At 31.7% G+C, this 13310-nt stretch overlaps 2 protein-coding genes across 2 annotated transcripts; one reads left to right on the plus strand and one right to left on the minus strand.

The window, feature by feature from the left end:
• LOC103848832 (photosynthetic NDH subunit of subcomplex B 5, chloroplastic) lies at nucleotides 1–1390 on the minus strand. Its single transcript, XM_009125657.3, has 4 exons — nucleotides 1052–1390; nucleotides 908–971; nucleotides 710–831; nucleotides 1–424 (listed from the first exon to the last, which is right to left on the minus strand). Exons 1-4 carry the CDS (start codon nucleotides 1301–1303, stop codon nucleotides 194–196), a joined length of 669 nt encoding a protein of 222 aa, XP_009123905.1. The 5' UTR covers nucleotides 1304–1390; the 3' UTR covers nucleotides 1–193.
• Nucleotides 1391–4742: 3352 nt separating this feature from the next.
• Nucleotides 4743–6428, plus strand: LOC103848876. The gene is made up of 4 exons (XM_009125700.1): nucleotides 4743–4896; nucleotides 5610–5750; nucleotides 5798–5874; nucleotides 6105–6428. The coding sequence occupies exons 1-4, from the start codon at nucleotides 4743–4745 to the stop codon at nucleotides 6426–6428; spliced, it is 696 nt and encodes a 231-aa protein (XP_009123948.1).
• Nucleotides 6429–13310: the final 6882 nt, after the last annotated feature.

Here is a 13310-nt window from a genome sequence, read left to right on the forward strand (position 1 = left end):
TCTTGTAGACTGTAGTGAACTTTTTAAGCAAAGAAACATAAACCTAACACTACAAGAGATAACATTCTAGGAAGGTTTGTAGATACTAATGAAGCACATAAATAATACATTATACACATGGTAACACGTTTCATTCATCATTTATAAACAGTTTTCGTCAAATGTTATCATCATTTTTGTGAGAATCAACATCTTATCTTGTGGCGATATCATCCTTCTCGACGGTGAAATCCCAGATATCACCATACTTGTCATTAAAGTCCCAAATGCTCATAGTGTTGTAGTCATTAATGAGCTTGTCACGAGCTCCTCTCTCCATTTTGTAAATCTGAGGTTCGAAGTTGTGGGGCATGTCTGGTTTATCCATCTCTATTATACAGAACACTATGGTAAACAAACCCGCACCTATGAACAAGTACTCACCCTGCAACACACAAACACTTGTGATTCCTCTTCTTCTCAAACAGAAACTGTAATAGAGACTTGATTAATGAGAAGCTCTCATGTCTTAACTAACAAACCAAAACCCACATTTTCAACAGTCTGTTTGAGACGTCTTTATCTTTAACGAACTTTTAAAATCTATAGTCTAGTTTCAGATACAAGTTGACCCACTGTGTCTTAGCTTATATGGGTTTGGTCGACGCAGCCAAGACATGATGCTAAGTAATGAAAATTTATGGAAGAAAGCAAAAGGTGTTGAAGTTACCGGAGCATCAAAATACATCCCAGCAGCAATGGCAGGAAGAAACAACCAAGAGATTAAACCTTGAAACCCAGATGGAGGATCCACAGCAGCAATATCATCTGCAATTGCTCCCCAAAACGTTCCTAAAGAAGAACAAAAACATTCAAGAAACCGAAACAAGAAGAAGGAATAATTGAAGAGTAGAACTAAAAAAGCAACCCTTCTCAACTTCTCCTTCGTAGAAAGTATGAGCTCCATCGTAATACCCATACTTGAAATCCTCCTGCAACCAAAACAGAAACCACCCTTTAGAACACAAACACTTTCACCAATCGCCCACGAACTCTTGATTCAAATCTTTACCATTTCAATACTGTTAAGCTCGAACTGACCAATGGGATCTTCGTTGATATCTGGTTCGATCTGCGACAACCCAGCCGCGGAGACCAGCTTGGCTAACTTTAATCTCCGGCAAGAGGAGGAACTGACACATTTCACGACGTTGGGAGAGAAACCGGTGGTCTGATCAGAAACACCAACTCTGAGTTTCGAATTGATGATCTTTGGGATCGATTTGGGAGAGAGAATCGTGACAGTTGAATTAATGGTTGCCATTGTTTTTTTTTTATTTTGCTTTATCTTCTTCTCTTTGTTTCTCTTTGCTGTGTGTGTCTCAGAGTTTTTAAGAAAAATCCCCGCTATTTTTTGTGTGTGCGTGTTTGTAAGCAAAAGATATTAATGGTTACTGTCTGTTATATTATCAAAGGCGACCAACAAATCCATAAACGCCACGTTGGAAATAACCATTTCGCATGAAGGCTGCTGGCTATTATGTAACGGACCAGCTTTATGGTAACTGAAATTAACACTATCTCTGTATACTAAAGCACAAGTCATTTATTCTGTCAAAATTTGACATGTATTAATCTATTTTTTCAAAGAAAAATACAAAAAAAAAAAACAGTTGAAAAAGCTTTCATGTTAATACCATATTTTCAGCAATTCCAAGTACCTAACTACTTCATTAATCAAATTATCTTATTCTCACGTTCGTAATTAACTGTCCGGATTTCAAATACTTTTTTTTCTCTATATTTTTTTATCTATATATTTACTTATCGGACTAATCAACATGGAAAATATATCATTTGCTTTAAAGTACCAATTAATGTCAAGATAATGCTTAAAAGAGAACCAATCAGATAATTAATAAAACAATTGTTAGCAAGATTGGCCCTAACAAAAAAACTCATACGATCTTTTAGTTTTTAAATCCCTCGAATTTCTCTGATTACCACTATCACGTTCGTGTCATCATCCACAACTTCCAAGTCATGGCATGGTTTCAAACGGTTTCATCTTATATATATAATTTTAAATCAACTAATTTTTTCTTTAATTGCTTTTCATCTTTCTTCATCTCCATCGTTTCAATCTTCTTCACCAATTTTTTTTTTACAGTACGTCTGTGTATGGACAAAAATACATACATATTTGTGAGTCTTCTACTCATATTCTATTTTATATTTTCTTTATATTAATATCCTTTAATTTTTTTAGTGTGATTTAGACTGTTGATGTCACTTGAGTATACTGATGTTTAAGAACTTCATTCTTCAAAAATGGAAAATAAGAGCATGTCTGCAAATGAGGTAATAATAAGTACATTCCACTCTATTATATAAGGAATTTGCTATTTACAACTAAGTTTTTAACGGCTTATCCTTAGATAGATAAATAAGTTAATAAAAATTTATAATTACTGGAAGCTAATAAACTGTTTGCATGTTTTGGTGATGATTCTAAAGAAAAATGAGTAAATGGGTGATAAATGGAGCAGCAATACAAATTTTATGGAAAAGGTATTTGATTTTAGAACGACGTTTAACCTTATGCAGAATGAGAAGGTGATTAGACTTCCAAAGAATATGAAGTTCGATGACGTTACCAAATTATTATTTTGTTGGAGGCATAACAAAAGAAATGATGTCTAGACTCTCGGGGAAAGGTAACTGATTTTGTAAACCCAGCAGTTCCATTCTTACTTGCTTTTCACTACCACGATTCAAATTTGTATTACAAACTAGCTTTAAGTTGGATTATCTACAAGCATTGATCTTCATTGTAAGAAATTATGGTATTATTTATAGTTTTTAACGATGAGTTTGTGATCTATGGTTACCAAGTTTCTTTTTTCAGTGTTCGTAATTTTCTTGACCAAAGGTTTTCAAAAATTAAATTGGTGACTTTTTGAGTTCCTTTTTATATGACATCAATAATTTTACCATAATAGTGTCTCTGAACAAAATATTTTTTTTATTATCAGACTATAACAAATAATTAATTTTTGGGCTTAACTGGTTTATGTGGCCGATGTTTCTTGATTCAATGGATTGTTTTTTTCGTTTCAATATTAGTTTCGATTTCCCTATTTTTACATACTGTAGATTCAAAGATGAATATGGTGTTTAACATTGTTACCCTTTATGTAGAGCTGATTGTTTGCAAAAAAACATGTAGAGCTGATACATGTTAAAATTAGATTTTAATTTTTATGTAGATAAAAAGGAATTATTTGCCCGTACGCAGTACGGGACTGAATACTAGTTGGGTCTAATCCTGGGTCGTTGGTCCAAATTCGATAGACATCAATCGCATATTCAGAGTTTTTTTATTTTTCTGGCAAATCAAATATATTTATAAAAAAGTTTACAACAAAATAGAAAGATCAAATGGAAATAAATCATTCCACACATATAAAATTAATATATAAACAATGTTTTGAAATATAAACATGATTTCCCGCAAGCAAATCTTATTGGTTAATCGATGAAATCTCTAATTTTTTTTTTCTATTCAATTTTGATCGGATATAAATAATTTATTGGGAAAATTGTTTTTTAGACCAGAAAATAGTAACTATGTCCCATTAGGCTAATTTCTATTTTGTACTATTTTTGTCTTTAATACCCTTTAGTATTTTTGAAAATAAATTAAATAAATAATTTTACAAACTAAAAAATTAGAAAATAGTAACTACTGATGAAATACCTAAATGAATTTAGTGTTATTTATTTCCAGTTCTAAAAATGTTTAAATCATAATTTTAAATTCTGTTTTACATAAAGTAGAATTGACATTCTACGAAGTAGAAAATAAAATTCATTTTTTCATTGAATTTAGAATACATGATCTACGTAAATAATATATAGTATTCTAAAAATATTTAGAATACATATTATGCGCTTAACCTATCGCTCTAAAATCTGTAGAAATTAGAATCTACATATCACTATAAATCTAAAACTTGCAGAAATCAAAATCTACACATTACTATAAATCTAAAAACTTGTATAAACCTAGTTGTACATATATATTGTGAATCTAAAACCTGTAAAAATCAAAATCTGCACATTACTATAAATCTAAAAACCTGTAGAAACTAAGTTCTACAGATTTACTGTATTCTGCGGATAAGAATAATGAGTTCCGAAAAATATGGGAAGAAAATGTTTGGAAATATTAAATTTACATATATGAAAAAATCAATTTTTCAGAAGAAAAAAAAAAAATCTTGGCAAGCCTTCTTCTCACGCGATCTTCTATATTCTATTGATTGTTCACAAAAATTTTACAATAATTTCACATTGTTTTGGGAATTGGTTGTAGCTTCAGACTGAAGTTTTAATGTTGATGAAAAGAAAGGGGGAAGGTTACAGAAAAATCGTTATAGAGGATTTTGGTTTTGAAGAAACGAATGTGGTTTGGAGTTGAGTTATCTCCCTATTGGGTTGATCAATTCATCAGAATGTCCACCGGTGATCATTGGAAACTCACAACAAGTTCAAAATTTTTTAGGGTTTTGTAAGAAGCATCAGTCAACTCGATTGTGTGTTAGCTCTAAAGCAAAGCAAGGGAATCCAAATAAGGTCGACATTGATCTTAAGATGCCAACTGATGCAAGTACTGGTTAAGCGGAGGAGCGAAATCCTTGTGACATTGGGGGCACTTCAAGTAATTTTAAGGTAAGCATTATGAGAAGAAGAAATGGAAGATGAAGCAAGGCGAGGTTGATGGAGATGATTATAATGCTGACAAGCATAACGAGAAGAAGAAAGGAAAGATGAAGCAAGACGAGGTTGATGGAGATGATTATGATGCTAATAACATCAACCTTGAAAAAGAAAACAAAGAAAAATTGGCAAAGAGTCCGTTGGTCAAATTGGTTAAGATATGAGATCTTTTCCTCAACAAAACAGTTTTGAAAGCAAGGTTTGAATTATGTGCAATGAAGCATAACTTTCACTACACAGTTACTGAATCCAATAAATCAGTTTGGTGTATTAGATGCGCTGATAAGGTGTTCTTTTGGGAGTGCTCGAGCAGAGTGTTTGAATGGCTCCACATATATTATTACTAAGAAGTATGTTAGTGAACATTCATGCGCACCTTCAAGCAAAACCAGTGCCGGTAAGACAGCTTCAGCAAAAATGATATGCGGTCTGATCATTCATAAATATGAAGGTATCAAAGAAGGGCCTAAGGCAAAATATATTGTATAGATTATGCGCAATGATTATGGATGTGAGATCTATGATTCTTTAGCAAGGGATTCCCGTGTATGAAGTCAATGATGTTAGAAGTATTCCAGAGGAAAGTTATAGGATAATACCAAAATACTTGCACATGCTGCAAGAAGCCAATCCGGATACACATTCCTCTTATTAGACTGAAGTCAGTGGTAGATTTCGGTATCTTTTTATAGCATTTGATCAATCGATTAGAAGCTTTAGCAAACTCATGAGGCGTGTCATTGTTGTCGATGAAACATTCTTGAAGAGTATATCCAAAGGGGTGCTACTGGTTGCAACTGCTTTATATGGAAATTCAAATTTATATCCTATTTTATTCGTGATAGTAGACTCTGAGAATGATAAGTCTTGGGAATGGTTTATGAGAAAACTAAAAGTTGTTGTTAGTGATAATGGCTTGGCTTTTATTTCGGATAGACAAGCGCCTATAGCGAAGGCACTAGAAAACGCGTATCCGCTAGCGAGACATGGTATTTGTATTCATCATTTGCTGAATAATATGGTATCACAAATCAAGGGGAAGGATTATCTGGGTTGATTTCTAAGGCTTCGAAGGCTTATAGAGTGGCTGATTTCAAGAAGACGTTTGCTCATGTTTGCAATATCAGTCCAGAAATTGGAAATTATCTTATTGACGCGGATGTCAAAAAGTGGGCTAGATGTCAATTTCTTGGATACAAGTATGACATTAGGACAACAAATCATGCTGAGTCGATAAATTATGTGTTGCGTTCGCTGAGAGAGTTTTCCGTAATCCTTTGTTGGACAGTATTAGAGAAATGCGGACACACTTGTTTTTTAAGCGTAAGAAATTGATTTTGAAGTATACCCATCCTTTGGCCATAGATGTGGAGGAAAAGATAGATAGGAGAATCGAAAAGGGGAAAACTTTTGTAGTTTATCCTGTAAACGATTGCCAGCTGCTTGTTAAAGGCGATACAATTGAATGCTTTGTTGATTTGGATAAATGGACTTGTTCTTGTGGGAAGTATTACCTCTTGAAGATCCCTTGTAGACACGCAATAAAAGTTGGTTTCTTTGTTGGCAGAGAACCACATAGATTGACTGATTTTCTGTATACCACGGGAGCTTGGAGAGAAGCTTATCAAGAAAGCATAAATCCCATTGCTGTTCTTGAAGATGGTTGATCCGTCCTACAAATTATGGAAAATTCTTAAGTGCTACCGCATGAGACAAGAAGATCTCTTGGAAGAAAAAATAAAATGCAGATATAAAACTGTTGAAGACAAAATTCGATCATCATAAGAATCACAAGGGGGTCAGCATCGCGATCGCGGTAGATGTGGTGTTGGTAGTCACAACAGAGCAACTTGCAAGATGCCAATATAGTCGATTTGTTTGCTGTGGTTATCACAACTTTATTTCAGTTTTTAAGTCTATATTTACTCGATTTCTAGTAATTTTGTTTCATTTTGGCGCAACTTTGTTTCATTTTCTTTGTTTGAGTTTTTCAGATTACAAAAATGATTTCTAGTAACTTTGTTTCATGTTTTATGCAACTTTGTTTAAGTTTCAGGATGATAGTGACATAGTACATCGCCTACAATTGTCTATACATCATCCTTGAACCAGAAAAGCGATTTCCTTCATAATCTTATTCAAGTAGTAGAGAAAATTTGGTTACATGATCATTGAAAGTAAGAATACGACATATGCAGAAAAAAAAATCAAGTATTAAAGAAAACTTGGTTACATAATCATTAAAAGTTAGAATACAAACTGAGTCAATAAGAAAATGGAAATAACTCGGAATGAGAATAAGACATACGAAGAAAATAAAAAAACGTAGAATACAATGAAAAGATATAATTCATACTGATCAGTGGTGGTCTTCATCTGATGGTTCATCTACTGTGTCATCAGTTGACTGGAAGAGAACTTCGATTCGCCCGGCCAGCATTTTAGTATATATATCAGTGTCCATGCGTCCAACAACATCAGGAATGTCTCCAGTCATACCAGCAGGCTCTGAAGTCTATGGAGCGCGGCAGCAGGAAGGAGGAGGTGGACATCTAGTCTTTGCACCCCACACAATCTGCATTATCGTCGTAAGCTTGACCAGTGTAGCCGCAGTCAAGGTGAACTGATGGTAGATGCTACTGTGTACCATCTAACAGTGGTGCTCGAGAATCATACTGACCAGTATATGCTGGTAACAAATACTCCATAGAAGGGTCTGGAGTATGATCCACTGAGATACCATGAATGGTGTCCTCCTCACGTTGCCTCTGAGCAGGACCCGAAGAAGAAGAACCACAACGACATTTTGGAGCTGGTGTAGGAGGGCGTGTAAAGAACCTTAGCAGGAGGCATGAACTGCATATTCTCCACAAAGGTCAGAGACGTAATGGCGGGCTGTGGAAGTTGGCAATGAAGGATGGTTCTGTTAGAAAAGGTAAAACGGTAAATTTTACTAGGATAGAGGGTCCTGGTGTTCTGAAGGAACTGGTAGGAGTGGGCAAAAAACCCAAACCGAACCGAACCGAACCAACCAAACCGAAGTTAAACCGAACCAAACCAAACCGTGCTCTTTATGTAACCCAATTGGTTCATGTTTTACTCAACCCGAACGGTTTGGTTTGGTTTGGGTTTAAACCGAACCAAACCGATAATCCAATATATATATATAGTAAAAATATATATGATATATATGTGTATTAACATATTGCAAATTTTAGTTAAAGTTTTGTTTTTCATTTTTTCATAACTTTCATATCTTTAAAAAAAATTAGAAATACGATTCAAATAATACTATTATATATAAAATCATGTAGCATAAGTTTTTATATTCTCACTCTATCGTTTATGAGTTGATTATATTTTAATAAAAATATAAAACTGATGCCTTCATATTTTATAACCAACCCGAACTACACCGAACATAACTAGACCATAATAATGTAAACCGAACTAAATCTAAACCGAACCGAACTGAACCGAACCAAATTAAACCCAAACCGAACCCAAACCAAAGCTACTTTGGTTTTAATTGGTTTGAGTTTTATAAAACCCAAATTACCCAAACCAAATCGAATCCAAACCGAACCCGAAACTAAACCGAAATGCCCACCCCTAGGAACTGGACATCAAATCTGTCAATCGTATCCACACACGGAGTCTTCGAAAGATCTATATCATGGTGTTTGAAGATCCGAGTAAGTAGACTGCCAATAGACTTCTCCAAATGCTTCATGTTAAGAGGACGAAGACAACATCTGAGCAAACAATGCTCCCAAATTTAGCGAAAGCTCTGCTGAAGGTTCATCTATAACGACATACAATGAGCAAACAATGCTCCCATGTTTTCTTTTATTTTAGTCACTTTAATTATTTTTTATATTTTAATATTTAACGATTGTTTTGTTAATTGTAATTTCAAATTTATAATTAAAATTAAGAGAATTATTGTTATTTTGAAAATAATTTGTCTAATGGAACATAAAGTATATGAGATTAGTCCAATAAGATATAGTTACCATTTTCTTGGTGTAAAAAAACCAATTTTTTCAAAAAAATTAAGTGTCACTACTGAAACAAAATAAGGCATAAGTAAAATGTGTGTCGCACCATAAGAATGCTGAAGTCATAACTTTTAGAAATTAAGTTGGACTCAATCTTATTCTACCGTATGATATTACCAAATTTTGACGTTTATACAAACTATACACCCCAACATGTCGCCTAACAAATTAATGCAATAACTAAATAATTCAGCTAAGTATATAAATATTTTTAAATTAAAATAAATAAATAAATAAAGATATTCATACAGATTTTGTAAAGATTTCAATCTTATAAATTTTAGGGAAAATTTGGAAAAATACATCAATATAAAATTTTAATTTGAAAACTACATTATTATTTAATATTTTTTGAAAACTACACTTGTGTATATGTAAATTGACTAAACTATCCAATATATATATATATATATATTTTTTTTTTTAAAAAAATTATTCTATATTATCGTTTCTTCTTTTTTGTGCATGGTATATTCTCATTTCTAGTATCGCCGACATCGTCTCTTTCAATGGCAACATCAACTACGTTTTTCAAAACTTAGAGAAACAGACATTGTATGGTGGATCTGTTGAAAATTATTATGCTTTTTGTTAATTTATTGCAGGATAATATATGATCAAAACTATACAGCTAATGAAACAAGAAAGAGCTCTGTTTTATTCACGAAAAACAAAGTAAATCTGTTTTATACACAGAAACAAAGCTCCCAGATATAAGCATACAAGCAAACCAACACAAACACGAACCAAAATAACCACAACGTATTCTTTTTTTTAATACTGTGTAATCATTAAAAAATGGAAGAGAGTTCAACTCCAAAGTACATAGGCAAAACACAACATGGAAACCAGTAGGCCCCAGAACTTAAAATAAAAGAGGAGAAGATAAACTAAAATGCCAAAACCGCAAAGAAAAACCAGTAACATGAAGGATTCTCACAAGTCTGCAGCTGGCTGTCACAGTATGAAGAGCATCTTGAATCATTGATCTTCCCCCAAACTAACCACAACGTATTCATGAATTAAATAATTGAACATATATACTAAAATGCTTATACAGAAACTTTGATTAAAAAAAAATGCTTGTACAGAAACACCAAACACGACCTAACATCAAATCACCACCCCAAATCCTAATCAAGAGCAATTTCAAAGCATAAAAAGAATTCACTCATGAAAAGTCACATACGTAACACTTCCAACCAAGTCATCAATGGAAATTCCAGATATCTACTTTAAGATCCCTAAGGCCTTCAAGCAAAATGAACTGTAACTTCTCATGGAATACAACGCTTGTTTCACCATTTTAAGAATTATAAAATAATAACTTTTTCAAACTATAAGAATGAACAATAGGGATTTGTGCAGGTTCTCGTTTATAAGACCTTTTACAGTGAGCCTGTTGAAAAATAAATTCAACAGTTTAATTGTTTTAGTGGTGTGTTGAATAATGAGTTGAAATCTATGTGGATTAAACTCTGTTGAATAAGTTCAACGGGTTGAATCGATGAAAGAGAGGGTAAGAAAATACACGTGTTGCATTCGTAATATTAGGTATTAATTTAGTTTTTAAAATAATGGAAAAGTAAAGATATGTGCAATAATGTTATTGGCCACTGAAAATTATGATTTTTCTTTTTTATCCTAGCTATTTGAAGCCAATTTTCTATAATAAATTAACTTTTTAAAAATATTTATCTTATATCAAAATTTATCATTTTTTTCGACAATCAAAATTTATCATTTATCATTATCTATAAATAGAGATTTGTTTCATTTAATTTAGAGGTAAACTAAAAAGATATAATTTTCTATCATTTTACCCTTAAACTCTTGATTATATCCTTAACTATTTTTTTACCGAAAGAAATTTGTATAAGTTGTGTCTATTATATTAATTAAGTTATGTGTGTTTTATTAGTTGTGTTGTGTGTTTATTATTGCATTGTAATGCATTTTAAGTTAATGTAAAACTTTTTTAATAATTTAAATTTAAAATTTAAAAACAAAATATTTAATGACTATCTATATTTTCTATTTTTGTTATTTATAAAAATGTAATTTAAATTAACAAAATATAAGTGTATTATTTTTTAAGATTTCTCTTTAATTAAACTAATTGAAAACTTTTACCAATATAAAATAATGGGATTAAGTGTTGAATTTTATCAAACAAAACCATTGTAGAGCATAAAAATTAAGTGGGTGTTGAATTGCTAGGTGGAAGAAAGAGAAGATGATGTAGAGTGTAAAAAGTAGAAATTAGGGTGTTGAATCTTTTATACCAATGTACATAGTAACGTAGTGGTCTAAGTTTTTGTGATTCAACTACACATTAAGTTGTCGATTGTATTTAACTTTAAAAAGACTAGACTTTGACCCGTCCTTTCCAATGGTGGGTTTTTGTTTTAATTTTTATTATTTCAAGAAATTTATTTATTTTAATTTTTATTATTTTAAGAAATTTAATTTTTATATATGTGTTTATATTAATTAAAATATAATATAACTTTTGCAAACTATATCGAATATGTCAAAGCTGTATTTCTGTACTTTTACCGATTTGACAAATCTTCACGGCACATCTCAGCCGAACGCATAAGAAGTTGCAGATGTTGTTGTTCATAAAATGGGTTTCATAATTTGTACACTGTTTTTGTTCTTCAAGCATGATCCTTTAAAAAATGTGTAAAGTAAAATCTAAATCTAACTGCTTTGTGCAACTGTATAACTATAACATAAAGAAAAGTAAGTATAAATTAAAAAGTAACTGTCGAGTCTAGAGAAGGATGGTATCTTTTTTATTAAATAGATTTAGATACAAATCTAAATTACTGTCTTAATAATATTGATTAGGTTTGATTTCTGAAAAAAATTACTGTCCATCAAATTGTAAAGAAAATAAATAATATTTTTATAGCTATTTAAAAAAAAAAAAATAGAAGCAGTTACAAAACCGACAGCCAATACACAAAAATTTGAGCCACTGCGCAAGGTTAACTTTACAAAACTTTACATAACCGACAATAAAATTTAACACAAAAACAAATTCTTATTAAAAATTTGGGCCACGTAAAAACCTTGTTACAGACCCACGGTAGTAACAAATTTATTCGTTAACATAAAACTTGCGTAATGGTTAGGCAAATAATAAGGATTTGCGGTTAGAGTTCGTATATAATTAGAAGCAGTTATGAAAAAACCAGTTTTTTTTAAAAAATAGGTCCAATGGCATTTTAATTTTTAAGTAATATACCAGGTAGAGGTAAGAACAGAAAATAAGAGTGATCCTGTTTTAGGGGACGACTGGTTTTCCCGCTACCACCCGCAAACGCAGCTTTTGCGGTTGGTAGCGGTTGTCGGCGGTTTGCAACAATCATTCAAATCGCTCTAAACCGTTTCAAACCGCTCCGAATCTCATACTTTTGCGGTTGGTAGCGGTTGTCGGCGGTTTGCAACAATCATTCAAATCGCTCTAAACCGTTTCAAACCGCTCCGAATCTCATAAATTCAAAAGCTGGCTCCAGCTAGCGTTTGCGGTTGCGGGCGGTTGCGGGAGGGTAAAATTTTTTTCTTTTTTTTAAAACAATATATATACAAAAGTAAAAATATTTAATAAAAAATTTAAAATTGAAATTATGAAAATATTAAAATATTAAAACATATAAATTGTGAATGTGTTGGAGACTATCTCATATACACAGCCTGCATATACATGTCTCTAATACATGTAACGTCTTCTCGCAGTCATTGCAATATAGTGACCTTATATTTTAATCTTATAAAATATATAATTGAACTTGTGACAAAAAAATATATATATAATTGAACTAATGTCTTTTAAAATTTTCATAAATAGTTTTTCATATAAGATTCTATGATACAACAAGAAATGTTGTGACTTTATTTGATAAAAAGAAAATACTAAATGTTAATTGATATTATTTGGTTTAATTATACGGTTAATTAAATTATAATAAGTATTTTTTTTTTTTGAAACACAAATTATAATAAGTATAGGAACAGAAATCTGTATGGAACTACATTAGCAGTGTTCAACTATGAAATGATGTTTTTTATTTATTGAAATATAATTTCATGTTCAAAATAAAATCTAATGCATCTCATCAGTTATTTTCAATACATTCCCCTTAGTTTTTGTTGAGCATTAAATGTTAATACGAATATGGCAATCAATATTAAATTTTGACCGGTTTACATAAGCGAATTGACTCGCTTAATTTCAATAAGTCTTCTTTGGATGAAAACAAGTACAATGAATCAAAGATTAGATTGCTATAATTTGGGTATGAAGACCAGATTTTTTACTCAAAATGAAAAAAATCAAAATTACTAAGTCAAATATTCCAGGAACCATGTTGATACAAATGAATATGTTGCCATAAAAGATGAACCTACAAAAAGACAACATTTATATAAATGTTGACGAAAACAAGTATTTAAGTACAAACCTCTGGACTCTAATCA

Source organism: Brassica rapa, chromosome A02, assembly GCF_000309985.2.
Source record: "Brassica rapa cultivar Chiifu-401-42 chromosome A02, CAAS_Brap_v3.01, whole genome shotgun sequence".
NCBI lineage: Eukaryota > Viridiplantae > Streptophyta > Magnoliopsida > Brassicales > Brassicaceae > Brassica > Brassica rapa.

Coding starts and splice junctions, on each gene's coding strand:
- LOC103848832 (XM_009125657.3), bottom strand. CDS start 1,303: ATGGCAACCATTAATTCAACTGTCACGATTCTCTCTCCCAAATCGATC. Junction 832..907: donor CGAAGGAGAAGTTGAGAAGG/GTTGCTTTTTTA, acceptor GTTCTTCTTTAG/GAACGTTTTGGGGAGCAATT. Junction 425..709: donor GGATGTATTTTGATGCTCCG/GTAACTTCAACA, acceptor TGTGTGTTGCAG/GGTGAGTACTTGTTCATAGG.
- LOC103848876 (XM_009125700.1), top strand. CDS start 4,743: ATGAAGCAAGGCGAGGTTGATGGAGATGATTATAATGCTGACAAGCAT. Junction 4,897..5,609: donor CAAAGAAAAATTGGCAAAGA/GTCCGTTGGTCA, acceptor TCGTGATAGTAG/ACTCTGAGAATGATAAGTCT. Junction 5,751..5,797: donor GTATCCGCTAGCGAGACATG/GTATTTGTATTC, acceptor TCACAAATCAAG/GGGAAGGATTATCTGGGTTG.